Genomic DNA, 20,768 nt, shown 5'->3' on the forward strand with positions numbered 1-20,768 from the left:
TCCTTAGATATGGTGGATGCATTGGACATTCTTCAAGTGGTTGTCAGCCTGCCAGCCACCAGCAATGGAATAAATGAGTGTTTAGGTGGTTTTCTGGTTTTGATGGGTGGTCAGTTGGTGGTTCCTTGTTTCTCCATGGGAAGGTGTAAGCACGGTGCATTTAGGATTTTATTTTTCTCTGGGCGATTCTCCACAAAACATGCATCTCGTCCTTTCATGTTTTCACTCATTTCAATATTCTATCAGTATATGCAGCCACAGTTGTCATTCAGGCTGTAAATTAAACCTCTCCCATACATGATGATTTTGGAAAACTTTCAGGAAGTGACAAGGACACTGAATTCCTGGCAAGATAAACATTTTTTTTGTTACCTGCTGAAAATGTTCTTGTGGGAAAAAAATGAAAGCAGCTACCACATCTAAGGACTGCTAAATTCAGCAAATGTTTGTTTTTAGTTTTAGATGCATGTAAATCAAAGCTTTGCACTTTTACATCCCTGACACCCTGTTTAACCATTGGGAGCAAAAGAAAATGTCTCCATACCAAGATACTAAGTTGTAACTCGCACAGGCCTGTTGACTGCCCACTTGACAGCGCTGCTTTACCCATCACATATACCCAAAGTTAAAAGAACCTGAGCACCCAGCAGCTGCCAGTATAAGCATATTTACTAGGCTGGTGATATCATTTGGGGTAATAGCTATTTATCCCAACAGGAACAAAGTAAAAACAAAAGCTAATACTGGGACATCCTCTAGGGGGGTTTAGGGGTAGATATGAGTAATATCTCGACCTTGTGGTTCCTGTAATTCATTGCTCTCAGGAGGTATTAGTAGTAGTAGCAGCAGCAGCATTTAGGAATTGAGTTTATGACAGAGGCTGCAGGCTGGTGGATATCTGAACCCCCTGGGCCCATGCCTTCGCTAGATATTTTGTTCAGGTAAATATGCTGCCTTAACAAGGCTTTTGAATGAGCCCTACATACATTTTAATAGTAACTAAAATAAGTACATGGATAGTACTTGGTATAAGCTTCTTTAAATCAAGAGGAAAGTTTTGTGATACTAGGGGTGCTGAGATGTTCCTGGCTTTGCCCAGAAAGAAGAGAGTTATGAAATAACATTTATTCAACATATTCCCACCTGAGACTGATGCACTTGGTACAGTGTAGTTGCAGCTTTTCTAGACTGTTCAAATAAAAGTCCTTTGGTTGGGCCGAAAACCAGCTCTCAGCAGCATCTTTGACGTCAGAAATGTCCTCAAAACGTTGCCCCTTCAGGTGTTTCTTCAAATTCGGGAACAGATAATAGTCCAAAGGGGCCAGGTCAGGTAAGTAGGGGGGATGGTGGACTAATTGGAAACCCAGGGATTTCAATTTGGCAGCTGCAAAAAAACGATACCTTGGTCAACTTTCCATGGCATTTTGTTCTAATTGCCTCCTTCAGCTGGTCCAGGAGGTTAGCATAATACTGTCCGGTGATACTAGAGCCCCGAGGTAGGTAGTCCACCAACAGAATACCGTCTTTGCCCCAAAAAACGAACGCCATGACTTTTTTTGCCGATTTCTGAGTTTGGAACTTCGGCCGCAGGGACCCACTGTGGCGCCGTTCCTTTGATTCCTGTTCCTTGGTTTCAGGATCATAGATGAGCCAGGTTTCATCCACAGTCACTAACCTAGCCAAAAAGTCCTGTGCAGCTTCAAAATGGGCAAAAACTGCTTTGGATGCTTCAACTTGTTCCTTCTGATCACTGTTCAAATGTTTGGGCACCCACTTCACTGAAAGCTTGCACATGTCTAGGATAGTGGTGATAACAAACCCAACACCCTTTAATTTTATTAAAAGTATTTTTTTTTTACATGATTGTGTGTTTCAAACATTTTTTATATTCATAATATCTACTAGAACCCTTGTTCGTACATATTTCTGTAAGTTACAGGTCTACCATTTAAAAAAAATTTTCATGAAAAACAGTGGATCACCTTTGGTACAGAAATCTAGACCTCAGTGTAACGCTCAGGTGGTTAAAAGAAAAGCTCAATCTCCAGACTAATTGATAAACATGAACAGTAATACAGCATATATATTACATAATGTACCAGGAATCAAGCTCCCCAACCAAAGTCATTCAAACATAAATGTTACAAAGACAATATGTAAAAAATGTCTTGATCTCGCTCTAGTACCAAGTATTGGTGTACTGTGCAAAAATAAAGTACATACACATCATTTACAGGCTTCCATGCTGTAGGCAGCACATTCTGAATGAACAGCTTTACCTCATTGCCCAGCACATTAAACATCCACATGGCTGCATAGATGTGAATCCAGCCCTATAGTGGAGAAAAGCAAAAAAAGATTCCGACTGGGCTTTTTATATCTAGATATTGTCCATCAAGATGCATGCTGGGAAATTCACATCACCAGTTGCAGGTGACCTTACCTTGTCCACGTCTACTCTTCTAATGTATACTTCCACTTCCACTCTATAACTCTGCAATAGAAGCTGATTCTTAATGGCAAGTCATAGGAACAATTGACCTAAATACCAAGTTGTAGCCCATTGAGAAATCAAACTGTTTATAATCTGATGGAACTTTTGATGCATCAAAAATGACATTTCTTTTATTCAGAAAAAAAACAATGTTAGGTAGTAATTTTTAGCAATAAAATGTTTGTATTAAAAAAAGTAAGAAAGTCAAAGGGAACAGCAATTTCTGCCATTTTCTTAAGCCAGGCCATGTTCTTCTAAGAATTGGTAAAATATTAGGCACTTCCAACTGGTTGTAGTATTGTATTGTAGTTTCATGAACAGTGTTAGTATTCTGAAACTCATAAAGATTTGTTGTGTTTAATGAAAACCAGGGAGTTTCCATTTCTAGCATTTGTGCCTGCAGTCTTTTGGCTCGGAGTACATCTTTGGTTTCACCTGGGAGATTGCTCAACATAGAGCTGTCTTCTAGCAGCAGTCTCTATTATATTGGTGGCCAGAAACATTACAGCAACCAGAGCCAGGCATTGCATCTGGAATCAAGGTAAATCTTCAGTAAATGTAACGGTGGGCAGCAAAGTGGCTCACTCGTTAGCACTCTGGCCTTAGCACTTCTAGGTCCCAGGTTTGAATCTCGGCCAGGACACTATCTGCATGGAGTTTGCAGGTTCTCCCTGTGCCTGCGTGGGTTTCCTGTTTTTTCCTGCAATCCAAAAACATGCAGTTAGGTTAATTGGCTTCCCCACAAAATTGACCTTATTAGAGACATATGACTATGTAGGGGCATCAGATTGTGAGCCCCTTTGAAGGACAGCTAGTGACATGACTATGGACTTTGTAAAGAGCTGCGTAATTTGTCGGCGCTATATAAATACCATGTAATAATTATTCATATAGTTTATGGATGTCTGTTTTCTTTGATGCCTCTAAAGTCCTATCTCAATATTAACATATGGATTATAAATTATGGATACGGCACCAATCAGTATGTTGTTGTCATACCCCATGGGTACTTTAAGAAGGGAAAGGTCAGATCAGTGAGGTCCTTTGGATGTCAGTCAGTGACATCCAACATAATTCTTCGAATACAGATTTCTATTTAAACTTTGGTTGTACCAATGACACCTCATCTGTGATGTTAGAAACTGATGCTTTATCCTCTGCAATGTATATGAAAACAGAAATGCTTTGACAATGACTACCTGTCTCTTGTCCATTAAATTACAATAGTCTGTGATTTTTAGGTTATCCTGTTTACCATCTTACATTAGTTACTGAGTAACTAAGCTTTGCTGCTCTGCTGTTTACACTGTCAGTGTCCGATGGGATGATCGGGTTTAGGCAAACTTTTAGCTATGTTTTTGTTCACACTACAATTGTAATATCAGCACAGGGGCTCAGCCTACTGCATACTACCAAGTGGGGGTTTTACAATTATCGGTCACATAAATGACAAAGGTGTGATGTTTGGGATGAAGTCATTGTTGATTGATTCGATACCATATGTTAAAAAAAAAAAATAAAGGAATCTCAGGCTAGTCATGAATTTATAGTTTTTTTTTTTTAATATTATTGGATTCATTCAGTATAACTTTCTGTTTAAAGTTTGTGGAATTGTTTGCAGGTTTCATGTATAATGCAATAAGACCATGGAAAAAAATGTAAAATTCACCACAACCCACATGGTGATTAATATTAATAAACAGTATTTATACAGTGCCAACATATTTTGCAGCTTTGTACATTAAATAGGGGTTGCAAATAACAGAAAGATAGAGAAACGGGAGGAGACGAGGACCCTGTCCTGAAGAGCTTATAATCTAAAATTGTAAAAAAAAGGGGGGGGAGCCTTGGACCCTAATACTGAATTAAATAAAACCTCTGTATGGGACATTGTGCGTGTTGGAAAAACTTGTTTTACAAACATCTACAGAAACATTGAACTTTTTATTAACATATGTATAAAAACTATATTACAAACAGACTGAAATGGGTGAACTACCAGAACTGTATCAGAATAAATGGACTAGTATTTGGATACTACAAACACAATTTCATAATCTGCAGCCAAATAAACATATTGAAAATTGGAGGTCTTGATGTATGTAATGTTAGTTAATTGTTATAATGCCATTTTATGTGTTAATGTTAACATCATTAATTGTTTAATTAGGTTTGTTGAATTAGCAAGTTTCTGCTAGTGTGTAACAGAGACCGTGGTACACATTAGCAGATTTTTATCTTTGTGTTGTCTTACACCTATTGCAAACAAAGCAACTCTGATTACAATTTCAACTGCCTGGTCATCCACCTTTCACCCTGTGTCCTTGTCCATCTGGATCCTGTGGGAGTGGGATGTTTAGTACTGTCTGTTCTGTTGCCTGTTGTACAGAGGAACATTGAACAGAGCTTCACGCAGGTAAGCAGATGAAACTTTGATTAAAAACAAATTTAGCTTTACACATTAGGTAATCAAGGGGGAATCATCCAGAATATCATTCCTTATGCTTTATTCACAAAGCCAACACACTTAAGAGTAAGGATTTTTTTTTCCAGAAGCCCTAGAAGATTTGTAAATGTAAATCCCGTGATTGCAAAAATTACATTTTTGGTGAAAGGACTAGACTGCTTGTTCCTGTACATTTAAAAAAAAATCTAGTTATTTTTTGTGCTTTTTTTTACTTAGATAAATATAAATACAATTGTACATACATAAGGACCTATGGGTAATCCAGCAGCCTCCTGGAATACCTTTGTTTTTTATCCCAGATTCTGCATAGGGTGCTGGTGGAAGTGTCCCATTCAATTCTGCACATACACAAGAACATTTGCTTGGTCATTTATATTTGTGGAACACCGGCCATTGATATAGCTCTCCTGCATATATAACACAGATTATGTGACAGAAGCGTTACAGGAAGCTGTGGCATTGCCCATCAATACTTTCATACAAATATTTAAAAAACACAATGTTATATAAGTGTAATGGAGCAAGCAGTCCTTAACCCAAAAATTACATTTGTATTGATTGGTCCATTTTAAAGCTTTATGAGCTTTAGGGCTCTAGGATAAAGGAGCAGGTATCAGTGACCACTCCCAATGGCTCCTTGGCTTTTATGCTTAACAGCCAGTGGGTCAGCCTAATAGACACAGGAATCAGTGTGCAGGTCATACCGTAAAGGTAAAGAAAATTGGAAGTCCTCATCTGTGTACTAGGTCTGGAATGAAAATATGGAATATTGAAGCCTTTATAGCCAGGCAGCTCTTTAAAGGTGAGTGGCAATGACAGCCAATATTATTTCTGGGACTAATACTTGGATGCAATGCTGCATATTGCTGAGGATTTCTGACATCTTTATTCTGGGCAGGTGAATTAGAAACTAATAAAGCTATTGAATTGGCATGAGAGTCAGGAAATTAGCTTTTCTGTGATTCAGCAATGATAACTTATATAAAACTTATTTTTCCCACTGTACGCTGGTCAGACAAATGTTAAAATTACTTGCCCAGTATTGTGCTGCCAAACCAGTTCTGCCCTCTTAGGAAGTGGACTCCACAAGCCATCCAGATATGTCCTGCAGGATCTTGCACCAAGATGTTAGCAGCAGAATATATTATTCACTCTGGCTCTGCTGGGCTTGCCTTCCTACATTTTGCTTGTATCTATTTCCCAAGAGAAGCTATACATGCACCTGGCCATCCATTTTATCCAAACAAAATGTAATTTATCAGACCAGAACGTGTTCTTTCATTGCCCGGGCATTGTTCTGGTGGTCACATACCCATTGTAGGTGTTTAGGGTCAGCAATGGTCAATAATGATCTGTGGCAAGCTGTAATGAGTTATATATTTTAACACATTTCACTGATGGTCAGAAATAGTAATTTCTTTAGCAGTTTGTGCTTCAGTAGTTTTTCTTTAGGATTGAGCCAGACAGGTTAGCCTTCACACTCTTTAGTAATCCTTCGCACTCCTAAACCTGTGGCCCGTTCACTAGCTGTCCTTCCTTGGACTATGTGTGTTGAGTACTAACCACTGTTTACTATGAACAACCTACAACATTTGCCATTATTGACATGGTATGACTTGGTTGTCTAGTGATCACAAATTGGCCCTTAACCAAATCACTTGGATCCTCATTATTGCCGTTTTCCTACTTTTAACACATTACCTTTTAGAACTGACCATTTATCTGCTGCCAATTATATCCCCCCCCCCCTCCTCTATTACTGGTGTCATTGTAATAAAATCATCCGTGTTACTCACCTGTCAGTGGATTTAACATTTTGTCTGATTAATGTAAGTTTCCATTAACAAAAAATACCTGGGCTGCAATATGTTACCTCCAGAAATGCTGTGATCTGTATTGTGAAATGAATTTTTTTTCCACCTGATCCGCCTGGGGTATGTCTGGTTCACACAATAATGAACATGTTTTTCTTGCATATTGCATTAAGCAGCACATTAAATAGCTCTAATACCTCTGCACAAACAAAAACCTAATTCATGCTTCAACACGCAATCATAACTTGTGTATTGTAACACTGGGGCATGGAAGTGCCGTTTAGATTGAAAGACACTGTGATGCATAAATGCATTTATACTGGGCTGCTACATTTTGTTGTAATTTACACGTCTCACTGTGTTATTGGTGTGAATGATCATTCACTGAGCTACATATGCAGGTGCCCATTGCAGACCCCTCTTGATGAAAATGCAGCAGCATTACAATATTGATTCACTAGAATTCCAGCTACCATATTTCTATCTTTGCAAGGTTTTCTCTTACTTTAAAAGGTTTGTATCCCACTTCAACTGTGCTTGTAACAAGTATGTAAATGAAAAAAACACAAATGGCTCTGTGGTTTTCAAAGCGGTGAATCCAACATTTACTGAAACACTCTCTGGTGAGGAATCACAATGTGATTGAAAGCACATGACCATGGGAGATTCCTCACCAGAGAAAGTTTAAGTAAATATCAGATTCATTGCTTTATATATAGACCCAAATAGACCCACTTAGTCTTTTCCTGCCATCACTCTATGTGTAACTTGGGTAGTTTTTTCCTACAAAGGTAAATGAGATTTGTGGATACTATTGTCCATTTTTTTTTATTTTTTTTTTTGTAATTCCATTTTAAGTCCATTTTAATATGTATTAAATCTATCTGAACAGTCCATTGTAGTGTATTTATTCTGCCATATATTGCATTGCCTTATGGACACCAGGCTAGTTCTATTTGTCTTCTCAAGTTATAACAAATTTCTCTTCTTGTAGATATGTATTTGCTACCACTACTGCTGTTTTCCTTGGTGGCTTTGGCTACCTCCCACACTCACTATCCTGACATCTGTATTGCCAAGCCTAAAGACATTCCTTTGAATCCTATGTGCATCTATCGGAAGGAAGCGTCTGAAGAAGATGAAAAGCAGAAAGAAGCCTCTCCTCCAGAGAAGATTCCTGAAGGCACCAATCCTCGAGTATGGGAACTTTCCAAAGCAAACTCTCGCTTTGCCATCGACCTGTTTCAAGTCATAGCCGACTCCAAAGGCAACGCTGAGAACTTGTTTATGTCACCTCTTAGCATCTCCCAGGCATTCACAATGGCCAAGCTTGGGTCATGTGACAACACATTAAAGGAGCTTATGCAGGTAAATGAAAAACATATTGGGGTTCAATATCTGAGTAAAAGGTATATGAAAAAGTCCATCTAGTGTTCAGGGCTTGTTAAGCAATATTCTCTAGCATGCAAAGTACTGCAACAGAATATTTTTGCACATATTAGGAATTGGTTGTAACTTTTTAGCCTGGTGGATGAGCTTCAGGCTTCATATGTGAGCGTTATATGCCAAAAATTTTCTATAGGTGTGTGGCACTGGATCTCAAGAGTCTAGATTATTCAATTATAGAGTTCACGGTTCCAAAGGGTCTCCCTTTTTTTTTTTTTATTACACATACTTTGGACCCAAACTATAGCAAGAGTTTTCCTTCTGACCCTATAGATTTGCTACACAGTTAGTACTTCTAGGAACAGAATCAGTTTTTAAAAATAAGCACCCAAAACTCTCCCGAGTTCATTATCTCAGGAAAGCTGGGGCATCAGCAAATGTGCTGGACTTGGATCCCTGTTGAGGAGAATGTTTCTTTGATGTACAGAGAGGAAAAGATAATAGAATAAAGTGCAAACACATCAGAAACACTGCCAGTGAAAGTTTGCTTAAGGACAGGTTTAAACCAGATTAGGCAATCCTGCACCGATCCCAATGGCTGGCAGCTTCCCTTACATAACCAGCAACTGCTGATTTGAAGACAGGGTGGCAGTGAGTGGTACTGGACTGCTTACTGCAGCCCCCATTTATTCTCTATGGGGCTGTTGTTGGTAGAAGCTATTTGTAGTGTCTTCCTCAAGGCAGCAGTTCACTGGCATGAGGAAGCGCAGTCTGAGCATAGCCATGTCTGGTATATTCTGGTAATGTATACGTTAGGCTAAAGTTTTGGAAGATAAATCAAAAAGTTCCAGACCACTTTAGCAATGTCTTACATATATCCTTATAAATTCCTCATTAATAAGTTAAGAACAAAGATGTCCCTTATCCTTTACTTTTTTTCCTTAGTGCTCCAATAATGCAATTGGATAGACTTTGGGAAAGTGCTAAGTCTATCCATCTGGGCCAATAGGCTCATGCACTGATATCCTCTCTCTGTTCTCTGTTAAAGGTCTTCCACTTTGACCAAGTTTCCACCAAGGCTTCTGATCAAATCCACTTCTTCTTTGCAAAACTGAATTGCCGATTATATAGGAAAGCGAACAAATCATCAGAACTGATCTCAACTAACCGTCTATTTGGGGAGAAGTCACTGACCTATAATGAAACGTATCAAGAGATTAGTGAGGCGGTGTATGGAGCCAAACTGTGGCCTCTAAATTTCAAGGTAAGTTGGTATCCTTCTCGTCAGGGAGTCGGAGACAATTTTGGGTACCTGGAGTCAGAGTCGATAAAAATGTGCCGATTTCTGATTCCTGATAAATTTACATTATAAAAAAATACAGCAAGTTCAAATGTCCTATTTCACAAATAATAGTCATAATTAAGTACTTCTCTGATATAAGAATAAAGCCCGGTGCATAATTGTATTTCTAATAGTGTGAAATTCAGCTGAGCTATTATACAACCTTACATTCACATTATTGTAATCTGGATTGTTGTACATTACAAAAACTTGTTTTCATTTTATTTCAGATAGAATGTGTTTAACAAGTTTCTTTTGAGTGTAAACAAGTGTAATGATATAGGTGTAGGTGAGTGCTATGGCCTGATGTGTGTTCAGGTGTCCTGTCTGCATTTTCCATATACGCTCCCAACCAGGGCTGACCTTAACATCATTTTGCACACCACCTAATACTAGGAAGTTAGTTAAGTGGCCCCTCTGGCCCTGGAGCCTCCCACTGCCCTGTCTTCAGCACAATATCAGCAAACAAAGATAAAGGCAGCAGTGTCTGCTCAACATCCTGTCTGCTAAAACAGCTTAGAAGAACTTGGGAGGAACAGCTTTTTGGATTCAACTGTAAGTGTTTATGTTCATTTTAAAACTGCACAGCTGCTTGTGTGCACTATGATGGAAGGCTGTGTGCATGTTTCTGGATAAAATTGCAGGGCTATGTGTATGTTTGTGTGTATGGTGCAGGAATGTATGAATGTTTGTGTATAGTGCATATTGTGTGTATGTAAAAAAAATGTTCAGAAATCTGCTGGAGACCAAACACAACTAAGAAGATTTTTTATATCCGATAAAGTTACCATAACAATGACACCAGAAAAATTCAAAAATCACATTATTGAATTGGTAGTAAAGAAAAGTGTACCACTATCCTTCTTTTCACAGCCTTTTTTGGCCTAAAGGGAGAAATGGCTAAAAAACTTTGTGTTTCTCTGGAAAGAGAAAGTATAAGGAAACTTATAATTGAAGAGGCCAAATGTAAAAAGGAAGAACTACGAAAAGGTCTGAAGGGACATTTTGCCTTCACAAAAATGAATGCATGCACATGTCACGGAGTCAATTATTTTGCTATTAATGTTAGATTTGTTGATGAAATAATACAATAACGCAAACCTTGGGAGTAAAGGAAACGCAGGCGCATCACACCAGTGACTATCTTCAGATTTCAAAGTTAAAAAGGAATTCAATGTATTGTGACAGATAATGCATCTTATATGTTGAGCACAATTGAGAAAATAAAGAAAGTAGACAAAGAAAGTGACAGACAGATAATAAAGGAAGACAGTTCTGAAAGTATTGGAGAAAGTGAAAGCGAAGATAATAGTGATATTTTGGATAACATTGTTGAAGAAGCATCTAAGCATACTACTATTCAACATATGCGTTGTGCTTTCATACTCTGCAACTTGCAATAAGAAATGGATTGAAAGATCGTCATGCAGCTACTCTAATTGGCAAATTGAGGCAAGTAACTGTTGCAGCCAGGGCCCCTAAAACAGATGCCATTTTGAAAAGACGTGCTGGAAAAGGAGCCATTTTGGATCAAACAACACATTGGGAAAGCACTTATTTGATGGTAAAGCGTTTGCTTGAACTAAAAGACTTTCTTGAAGAACTGGACAATGAAAATGTTTTATTACCTTAAAGCCAGCCAGTGGACACAAGTAAAAGCACTGGAAAATCTACTTTCTAACCCCTTTACTGTCACCAAGAGGTTGAAATCTAAAGATTTCACACCTGGTAAATTCTTCTTGAAATGCAAGAGCTTGATATATTGCCTGAACAAAAGTGGAGGGTTAATAACTGATGGCATTGTATGTTCAATGAAGAAAAGAGAGAATCTCTTACTGGATAATCAAATCTTGTTAGCTGCTATTTATGTTGATCCAATGAGCCGAATTTTGTTGAGCGATGACCAGACTGATACTGCAAAAAAGGCCCTCTATGATGTAGCAGTTCCCATGAGGGGATTACTACCTGAAACACCACCATCCTACTGGATGAAGCTATAGGAAACTGGTACCTTAGGATCATCCTCCTCAAATGAAGAATTAGACTTTGATTCCTATTTGGACAAAATGGAACTTTCAACAGTAAAGCGACGTTGCATATGCGTGAAAGATAAACAACCAGAAAATATCATATATATAATATATCAATATTATTAGTGATGTGGCTAGAACCATAACAGCAATGCCACCCACCCAAGTCAGTGTTAAAAGACTATTTTCAGCTCTAAAAATAATCAAGTCAGATTTAGGAGCTTCTATGAAAGAGGATCTGGCAGAAGCAATTCTGTTTCTTAGAACAAAACTACATTGAGTTAGTTTTGGATTGCATTTAACAGCTAGTCTACTCTACAAGTATTTTCCAAGTTTATTATTTAAACTGTTTTAGGTTTTCCAGCATTTGTTCCTGTAGTTAAGCTTTGTTTTTGTTTTAACACTAGTAAAGAATGTGGTTCATATTTTTAAACTGGTGAAGTTCCTGATCCTCATTTTTATGCATGCCATGCTACTACTGTTAGCCACTTGATAAAAACAATAAATAAAACCTTATTGTTTTCATTTTTTTGTCTTTTGTTTAAAGTGGCCAATACAGTGGAGGAGCAGCTTCCTAGCCAGTAGTTCTGTGGTTAAATGGCGTGTATGTTGCCTTCCTTCAATCAATGTGGAAAATACATTAGCATTAGGGTTTCTCATTTTATCTTCCCACATCGTCTTCAAACTTCACAAAAAAATTTAGACCCCCCTAATTATTTATAAATCAATACATTTATTAGAAAATTAAATATAACACAATATTTTTACCATAAAGGTTTTTCTCAAAAATCATTATATAAAAATATGTAATATTTAAAAAAATGATTTATTAATCATTAATGCTTTGTCCTTTTAGGTATTTAGGCAAAAAGCTAAACATTTTTGTATAATAATTTGAGAAATCCTGTTAAAAATACACTATTGATGCTTTCAAATAAAGCACCCGAATTTATTAGCCTATTTCTTCTTACTACTTCTTTCCATTTAGAGAACATGTTCTCAACAGGATTAAGAAATGGAAAATAGGGAGCGGCTGTGAATACTTGAACCTGGAATATTATCCCCTCCCTCTTTTCTACTCCCTTTGTTGTTATTATAATTTGTTTTGTTTCTGTGTGTTCTGTGATTATTATATTTATGTTTGTTTCCAGCAATACTGTATGGGATTTGCTACTTATTTGGGACATATTACTTAAAAAAAAACATTACTTAAAAAGTAGCACTTGCTACTCCTGGACATGGACATATACTTTACTTGGATTGCCTTTGTTCACCTATGTTTCTCATATGTCCTGTTATGTGTATATTGATCTCGTACCTCTATTGCTATGTTTCCTTTTCTGTTCGTGTTTGAAAATTTAAATAAAAACTCAGTTTAAAAAAAAAAAGAAAAAGAAATGGAGAGTATGGTGGTAAAAATAGGAGTTGGTGTCCCACTTTCAACCAAGCTCTTTACCTGGCTAGTTTTATGAAAGGGGACACTATCCATAATTAGAATGGCATGCTGAACACTCTTTTCACTAAAAACATTCAAAATCTCATCAATAATATTTGGGGAATGCTTCTTGATTAAATGCTTGTGCTTGTGTCTTAAAGGGGAGGGTTCCATTTTTATTCCTCACACAACAAATTGAATAATTTCTGGGAAGGCACTCCAGCCAAAACATGCACCACCCTTTGCCCAATAGGAGATCTTCCCCTTTTGGTTGTCATTGAGATGTTAAAACCTACTTTGTCAAGAAAGTAGATGTTTTTTCCATCTTCCTTAGCAATGAGATCAAGGATTTTGTTAGCATAGCTAAACCTTTCTTGAGGAGAGTGGGAATCATTGCGCTTTGCAGGAATTCAGTTTTATATATCTATCCATTGTTGAAATAGATACATTATTTCCAAACTTGGCAAATAATTGATCTTTCATTTCCCTGAGACTTATTCTGCAATCTTCGGACATTAACTTGCGTAACGCCTCCTTATGGGCTTCATCCAACTTTGAATTTCTCATAACTCCTCATGGTAATTTTCTACGGGAAGATTCGTAGGTCTTAATAATTTTGGTTATGGTTATACGATTACAACTCAAAACCATTGCTATCTGGGAGGCATCACTTCCATTCTGATAACTGTCTACCACTCTATGACGTTCTGCATTACTTAATTCTCTGGCCACAAGGGTAAGTGCAATACTAAATATAAAGCTAAAAACTTTGAAGATAAAAAGATGAATAATATTGTTATATTAAAATAGAGTGTAAATCCCTGAAATAAAGATATTTAATTTTAAATGTATATAAGGTAAAAAATATAATAATTGACAAATCATCAATTTATTTTCATGTATTTTTATTAATGTTCCTTGAGAAAAACAATTATGGTAAAAATATTGTTATATTTAATTTTACAATATATTTTTTGATTTATGAATAATTAGGGGGTCTAAATTTTTTTTTTTTGAAGTTTGGTTGCAAAAGTGTGAAGTTTGAATGCAAAAGTGTGAAGATAAAATGGGAAACCCTATAAATACAGAGGGGTCGGTACTAGAAACTGAGGAGTCGGAGAGTCGGAGTTGAAGGATTTATCTACAAACTCCACAGCCCTGCTTCTCGTGAAACATGTTAAAAAGTTAGGAACTTTTCCCATAGTTAGGGTCACAAAAGTAAACGAAATTGTTTAATAAATGTCCTGATGGTGACATGATACATGATGATGATGTATGTTACCCTATGTAATGTACAGCGCTGCGTAATATGTTGGCGCTATATAAATCCTGTTTAATAATAATAATAATAATAATAATAATATTAATAAATACATTCTTTCCTCCTGTTCTGAAAATACGTGATCAGTTAGTTCCCCATAAATACCTTATAGTCATTGCAGATATCTACATATCCATGACTGTGGCTACAATTCATGCTCTATTCAGAATGTCTTTCTTTGTAGTCACCCAATTGTGCTATAGAGAGCTGAGACCTCAAGTGTAACCACCCCTATTCAAGATACAAACTGCTATCTAGTGTTCAGCTAGAAATGGTGAAAACCACCAGTGGCCTCTACATACATTTATGACAGCATAAATATTTTTTATATGTATGAACAATTTAAAAAAAAAAAAACGCTAATTTTAGATTGTGTTCTTGTTGCTTTGTATTATTTCTTAACATGCAGACTGTGTGGATCTCCTTTAAGCATAATGTATGCAAAATATTCACTGCAAAGGGGTTTCTGTTGTTTTTTCTGAAATGATTTACAAATGCAGAGAGATGAATGGAATCCTCATTCTGTGTTCTTCTCCATATCTCCACATAAAGGTCCTGTTCAGAATACATGCCAATAGCAATCTGTTCTATCCCTAGTAATGTCTTTTGTATACTTGGGTTTGGGATATGTCCTTTGGTATTGTATGTGAGGATTATCACAACACGAAAGAAGATATAGCATGGCTATAAGAGAAAAGAATGGGATTGTGGCTAAATAAAACTTATTTTTACACTCATCCTCTCATATATATACCAGACTAATAGAACTAAAAAAATGCAATTAAGGTTAATTTTTTGTTCCACTTAGTATAAATACCTGGTCTTTGGCATTGTCCTACCCCATTCATAGGCTAGTCTGGGTCTAAAATTAAACTTGGTAGTTACAAAAAGAATACGTGTTTGAAGAAAGAACAGGGTAGGTTAAGAGGATTAATTGAGGCAATGGGTGGGTGCTATATAGATGTTTAACGTGCTAGAAAGATAAATAAAAGCAGTGTTCAACCCTGATATTTTTTTAGGCTGGGTGGAAAGAAATTGTAGGCGAATGGCAGCCCCTGTATTATGACCTAACTCTTCAGTAACCACCCAAAAACAGCCGACTGGTGACCGAAAAGCAGCCTAGGAAAACACTGTATAAGAAAGGGAAAGGTAGGTGGGGGAGGAGGAAACAAAGTAGTCATGGGTAAAATGATCAGTGCTGGGGTCAGGAGTATAAATAAGGAACAATGTAGGTAAGCAATAAGAACAAAATCTGCCCTGCTTTGATCTGTAAATGATGTCCTTTATTACAGGGTCGATGTAGGAGGTAGGAGCAAGACGTGTAGAGGAAAGATCCCAGTTTGCTAAAGGTTGAAACAGGCAAAGAAGGAAGGGGTGATGCAGAGAAAGCATGGGACATACTACTCTGGATAGGAGACAGTATCATAAAATGTGGGGTTTCATTCACAAACAATGCATTATTAGATTACTACATTATTTTATAGATTGAATCTTTACAATATGCAGCAATAAAGGATTCCAGTGGTATTTGATCCATTATTCCAATTGTGATGTAAGTAATATTGTAGTAATAGGGAAATATAAAAATAGACCTAAATTGATGCTTTGGCCTCCCTAATTGTCTTATACATGGTGCAGTCTGATTGGTTAATGATCCATCCTTCATTCCCCCATCCTATCTTTGCATATGTCTTTAGGAGAAAGCAGAAGAATCCCGAGAAATCATCAATAACTGGATTTCCAATAAAACTGAGAAGCGAATCACTAATGTAATCCCAGAAGGAGCCATCACAGAAGACACCATCCTGGTGCTGGTGAATGCCATCTACTTTAAAGTGAGAAGATAGATTATGGGTTTTGTGGGTAGAGGGTGGTTGTTTGGTTCATTAAATTTTTATTATTATGTTTATTAATATATATTATGTTAATGTTTTATTATGTAAAATAATATGTTAGGAAGAAGGTCTTGTTTTACGGAACAATTGCAGTCAAGACAGCAGTTTTGGGAAAAACAGGTCTTATTGGATTTGAACTCCTACGCTTTTTATTATTGGTATAGACAAGTTTAGCTAAGACTTGCTGAGCAGCAGTGTTGACTTTATTCCTTCTTTCCAATTTTCTTCTTTTGAATTAGGTGTCTCCTCCTGTTTTCTTCATCTCCATAGCATAAGGTGGTGTGCTATAGCCCACCAAGGGTTGATATATAGGATTTTAGTGCAGCAGAATGCATAGAAAGTTAGGAGCTCACTGAACTATTGAGCAGGATGTTATTGTAATATATTATTCACCATTATTAAGGTTCATTTATTATATAATGTAGCCATTTATCAATGCAGTGAAAGCTTCAGCTAACCAATATCATCACCTACAGGGACTTTGGAAGTTAAAATTTGATTCAAGAAATACATTCATGGAGCAATTTCAAGTACCAGAGATGACTGAGGCCTGTGAGGTCCCAATGATGTATCAGGAGGATAAATTCCGCCACGGTTTCTATGCCAAGGATTCAGTTCAGGTCCTTGAAATGCCCTATAAAGGTGATGACATTACAATGGTGTTAGTGTTACCTTCAGAAAACACACCGCTAAAAACAGTGGAACAAGGCCTTTCCCTGGAGAAGTTATCAGACTGGCTGGACCATTTGCAGGAAGTTCATTTGACTCTGTATGTTCCCAGATTCCGAATTGAAGATTCTATCAGTCTAAAAGAAAATCTGGAAAAAATGGGCCTGAAAGACTTGTTTAACCCACATGCTGCACGGCTTCCAGGTCAGTTACTGATTGCTTTAACATTGCATGTCACCTATAGAAAAAAATGCTTTTTATTGAAACAGTGTTGGAGGGATTGAGTCATATTTTAGGATATTGCTTGCTGCGAGGAAGCTTAGATTATCCTGTGTGCTGTCAGCATTTAAACCATAACTGGTAAAGTACAAGAATATTTATAATTCTTTATTAGGCTTAACTGTATTCTAAATACATGCAGTTAGGTTAATTGGCTTCCCCCCCAGAATTGACCTTAGACTGTGGTAAAGACATATGATTATGGTAGGGACATTAAATTGTGAGCCCCTTGAGGGACAGCTAGTGGCATGGACTTTGTACAGCGCTGCATTATATGTCGGCGCTAAATAAATACTGTATAATAATATTTACAATACAACTTTAAAGATATAATAGCTTCTGATCTGGTGATCCTCCCCATCCAACTCTTTCTGACACTTGATAGCGTTTATAGCCAAACTCCACCTCAAACTTCTCTTGATTTCTATGGGTGAATCATATTCCAGGCTTCTAGTAGAATATAGCTTACCTTTAGGATTGTATTAGACTGTGGCACTGAGGAGCCAGCGGGGACATTTTTGCCAGAAAAAAGCCTGTGTGGCACCAGACATAGCCTCCGTGTGACAATTGCTGTAATGTGTAGGAAAGTAAATATTTAGCAAGGTAGTCTGTACTTGGAGACGTTGGGAAATGAGGAAAATAAATTCGCTAAATTAAACTTTTAAGAGCCTAAACATGCCCAGTGCATCCAACATGTTCATTCCCTATAAGGTTAGTTGCCCCAGAACCTTCCTAAACTCTTCCATGTCCTTCATATATGTAAAGGGTCCCCAGACAGCAAAGTATAATTATGGCCTACGCCAGACAGTACGTACTGTTAGTATGTGGGTGACTAGCTTAACCTTAGGGAGGCCCAGTAAATAAGTCTAAGCAAATTGGGGGAGTTTAAATCTGGTTTACCTCCAACCAATAGGATGGTATACCCAGGCAGGCTCAAAATATAGTATAAAGAGGGCCAAGGGCTGGGCCACATCTCCTGCAAAGATAGGGTAGACAGCATGTACTTTCTGTTTTTTATATAGTTTTTGGAGGTAAATGTTAATTTGAAAACAAAAAGAAAATAAATGTATTGTAAATATGACTAATGTTGCAGTGAACAAACCTGCAAAGCAAACTTATAAAGAGTTCAGAAGCAAGTCCAAAGGTTTTGTCACTTCTAAAGGTGCGTACACACTTCCAATTTTTATCGTTCAAAACGAACGACGAACGAATGACGAACGATCGATTGGGCAAAAATCGTTTGTAAAAAAAGTAACCAACGACGCCGATGAACGAGGAAAGTCGTTGGAAACGAACGACCGGACCGGCGGATCGGATTGGACAATCGTTGAACATCGTTCGTGTGTACGATCGTTCGTTGATCGTCCATGGTCTGAGCATGCGTAATGAACGTACGTTCGTTCATTTTCCTGTCGTGCACATAGTTCCTCTATCGCTCAAACGATCGTATCTATTGTGTGTACAATATCTACGAACGATCGTGTCGTTATCTCTATGTGCAGGATCGGTGCTATATGATCGTTCGTAGATATCGTGCAGGATCGTTTGTTTTCCAACGATAATAATTGGAAGTGTGTACGTAGCTTTACCCTTTCACAGTTTGCAAAGTGTAGTGATGATGGGGTTTATCCTGCCATTAGTCATTTCCCAGCATTTGATTTGCATAGAAGGTGTGCACTGTATTGGGATATCACTAAACAGAATACAATTATAACAATATTAGAATAATACCCTGAAAGCATTGTTAAAATGAGTAGATTTTAAGATTTTCTATTGCTTTTGGCAGGAATTATTGCTGGCCGCAGATCGGATTTATACGTATCTGATGCCTTCCATAAAGCATTTCTTGAGGTAAGCTCTTGCTGCATTCGGACAAAACATCTTATGCAAACTTTGGGACACTCCCTGCCCTATTATGAAAATGTTTTTTTTTACATGAAAAGTAATCACTAAAATCTCATATGGCATGGTGGAAGAATTTGGGGTTTTATCCATTGATGGGCTTTCAATTCCTGACAGGTTTCAGACATTTCCTACTCAACAAGCAAATCGTTTATTATCATTTCTGTCCCTCAGAGATTACTTTCTGTTGTCTGACAACTGTCAAATAGGATCTGAAGGGAAATCTTCTAAATGCAACAGCAGTGAACAGAGGGTGCCAGAGTTGGTTAACCTTCACCACTATGTTGAGAGCAAATACTTCTAAAGTCCATTTTAAAAAGCACGCATATGAATAGTGTAAACAGGAACCTAAAATTAAGGGTTCAAGTGTCCATTTACATTTGTGCACATTGCATTCACATGCAGTGTATTAATGGGACTCAATACTTTTGAATGCGCTGCCAATGCACCCTGTTGGACAGAAAAACATCACTGACACCTTTTATCTGATGCAGTGCATTACATAATGATGCTGCAATGCAGATGTGCTGTGAAGCCATTAAAAATAATTGTCACTGCACAACACCCACGCACATAAGTACATATAGTACTATTATGCAATGGTGTGCGTCCAGCCTTGTTGTTGTAAGTAGTTAAGCTGCATCCTGGTTCCAGTCCCAACCTTTCTTCTCAGCAACAGAGAGTACTTGTTCCTATCTGAAAGAAACATTTTGCCCTTTTGCAAATTATGTTCATTGTTTTCTGATATCCTGTAAAATCTTACCATTTTAGTCTCATTCCTTGTTGCTTTCATATTTCCAGACTTACCTTTGCCTCTTTAGTTCCATTACCTATGATGTATTTTATTTTCCAGGTCAATGAGGAAGGCAGTGAAGCGGCAGCCTCAACAGCTGTGGTTGCAACAGGCCGCTCATTTCCATTGAAAAGGACCACTTTTAAAGCCAACAGGCCCTTCTTGGTGTTCATTCGAGAAGTCGCAATCAACTCTATTATATTCATGGGCCGAGTATCTCATCCTGAATGCAATTAATGGTGAATTACAGCCATTAGCAAATGCACTTGGAAATTGTGCTTTCTGTCATTATTTAAAGTAAAAATATTCATGTATCAGATTTGAAATAAAGGAAACCTGTCATGAAAGAAATCAAAGTTCTAATGTCCTCTTGGTGTCAAAATGCCTGGCTGCCATTCTGACCCCCCAAATTCAAATATTCAGCCAGTGAGGTCAGTCAGGGTTTCTGATTTTCTATATGTCCAGACAGATTGGCTGGTTCGAGGCACTGCCATACTTTTAACTCGGTGGATGGAATAATATGACCACAACCTTATCCAGCATTGCTAACTATATAATGGATAGACTAAAGTTCAAAATGTATTTTCTTTTAATAAATACAAGTGTTTCTCCTTGTTAAAGGCTGGGGGGTAACATGCACTAAAAAAGTTTTAGGCTGCTCCCTCTGTGATCCCAGTGTTCAGAGTCAATCTCTTTTTGAGAGTGGTACTGGGAGCATCTTGTACAACCAATCATATGGCTTTGGTGATTTGATTTAAGCAGTTGGAGTACCAGTAAATGTTACTAAACCCAAAATTTATATTTCCATTAGAAGCTTCCATTAAATATATTGTTTCTTTTACTGTAAAACTATTTTAGTAAATACCTGGTGATCTTACCAGTAGCCTGGAGTTCCTCATTACCGGGGGCAAATGCTCTGCAGGCTGATCTTACCCCTGAAC

The 20,768-nt window shown here is 37.4% G+C and overlaps 1 protein-coding gene across 2 annotated transcripts; it reads left to right on the forward strand.

The window, feature by feature from the left end:
• Window positions 1–4,763: 4,763 nt before the first annotated feature.
• Window positions 4,764–20,183, forward strand: SERPINC1 (serpin family C member 1). 2 transcript variants are annotated; one of them, XM_072419723.1, is made up of 7 exons: window positions 4,764–4,910; window positions 7,770–8,143; window positions 9,210–9,425; window positions 15,987–16,124; window positions 16,661–17,057; window positions 18,919–18,983; window positions 19,888–20,183. In XM_072419723.1, exons 2-7 carry the CDS (start codon window positions 7,772–7,774, stop codon window positions 20,062–20,064), a joined length of 1,365 nt encoding a protein of 454 aa, XP_072275824.1. In that variant the 5' UTR covers window positions 4,764–4,910; window positions 7,770–7,771; the 3' UTR covers window positions 20,065–20,183. The 2 variants fall into 2 exon arrangements, with proteins under 2 accessions (XP_072275824.1, XP_072275823.1); XM_072419722.1 differs by lacking the exon at window positions 4,764–4,910 and adding an exon at window positions 5,700–5,763.
• Window positions 20,184–20,768: the final 585 nt, after the last annotated feature.

This window comes from Pyxicephalus adspersus, chromosome 8 (genome assembly GCF_032062135.1).
Source record: "Pyxicephalus adspersus chromosome 8, UCB_Pads_2.0, whole genome shotgun sequence".
Lineage (NCBI taxonomy): Eukaryota > Metazoa > Chordata > Amphibia > Anura > Pyxicephalidae > Pyxicephalus > Pyxicephalus adspersus.

What these genes read in the sequence shown, in the direction of transcription:
- SERPINC1 (XM_072419722.1), top strand. Translation starts at nt 5,715, where the DNA reads ATGAAAATATGGAATATTGAAGCCTTTATAGCCAGGCAGCTCTTTAAA. An exon ending in AGCCAGGCAGCTCTTTAAAG is followed by an intron (nt 5,764 to 7,769) that starts GTGAGTGGCAAT and finishes CTCTTCTTGTAG; the next exon opens with ATATGTATTTGCTACCACTA. An exon ending in ACATGCTGCACGGCTTCCAG is followed by an intron (nt 17,058 to 18,918) that starts GTCAGTTACTGA and finishes TGCTTTTGGCAG; the next exon opens with GAATTATTGCTGGCCGCAGA.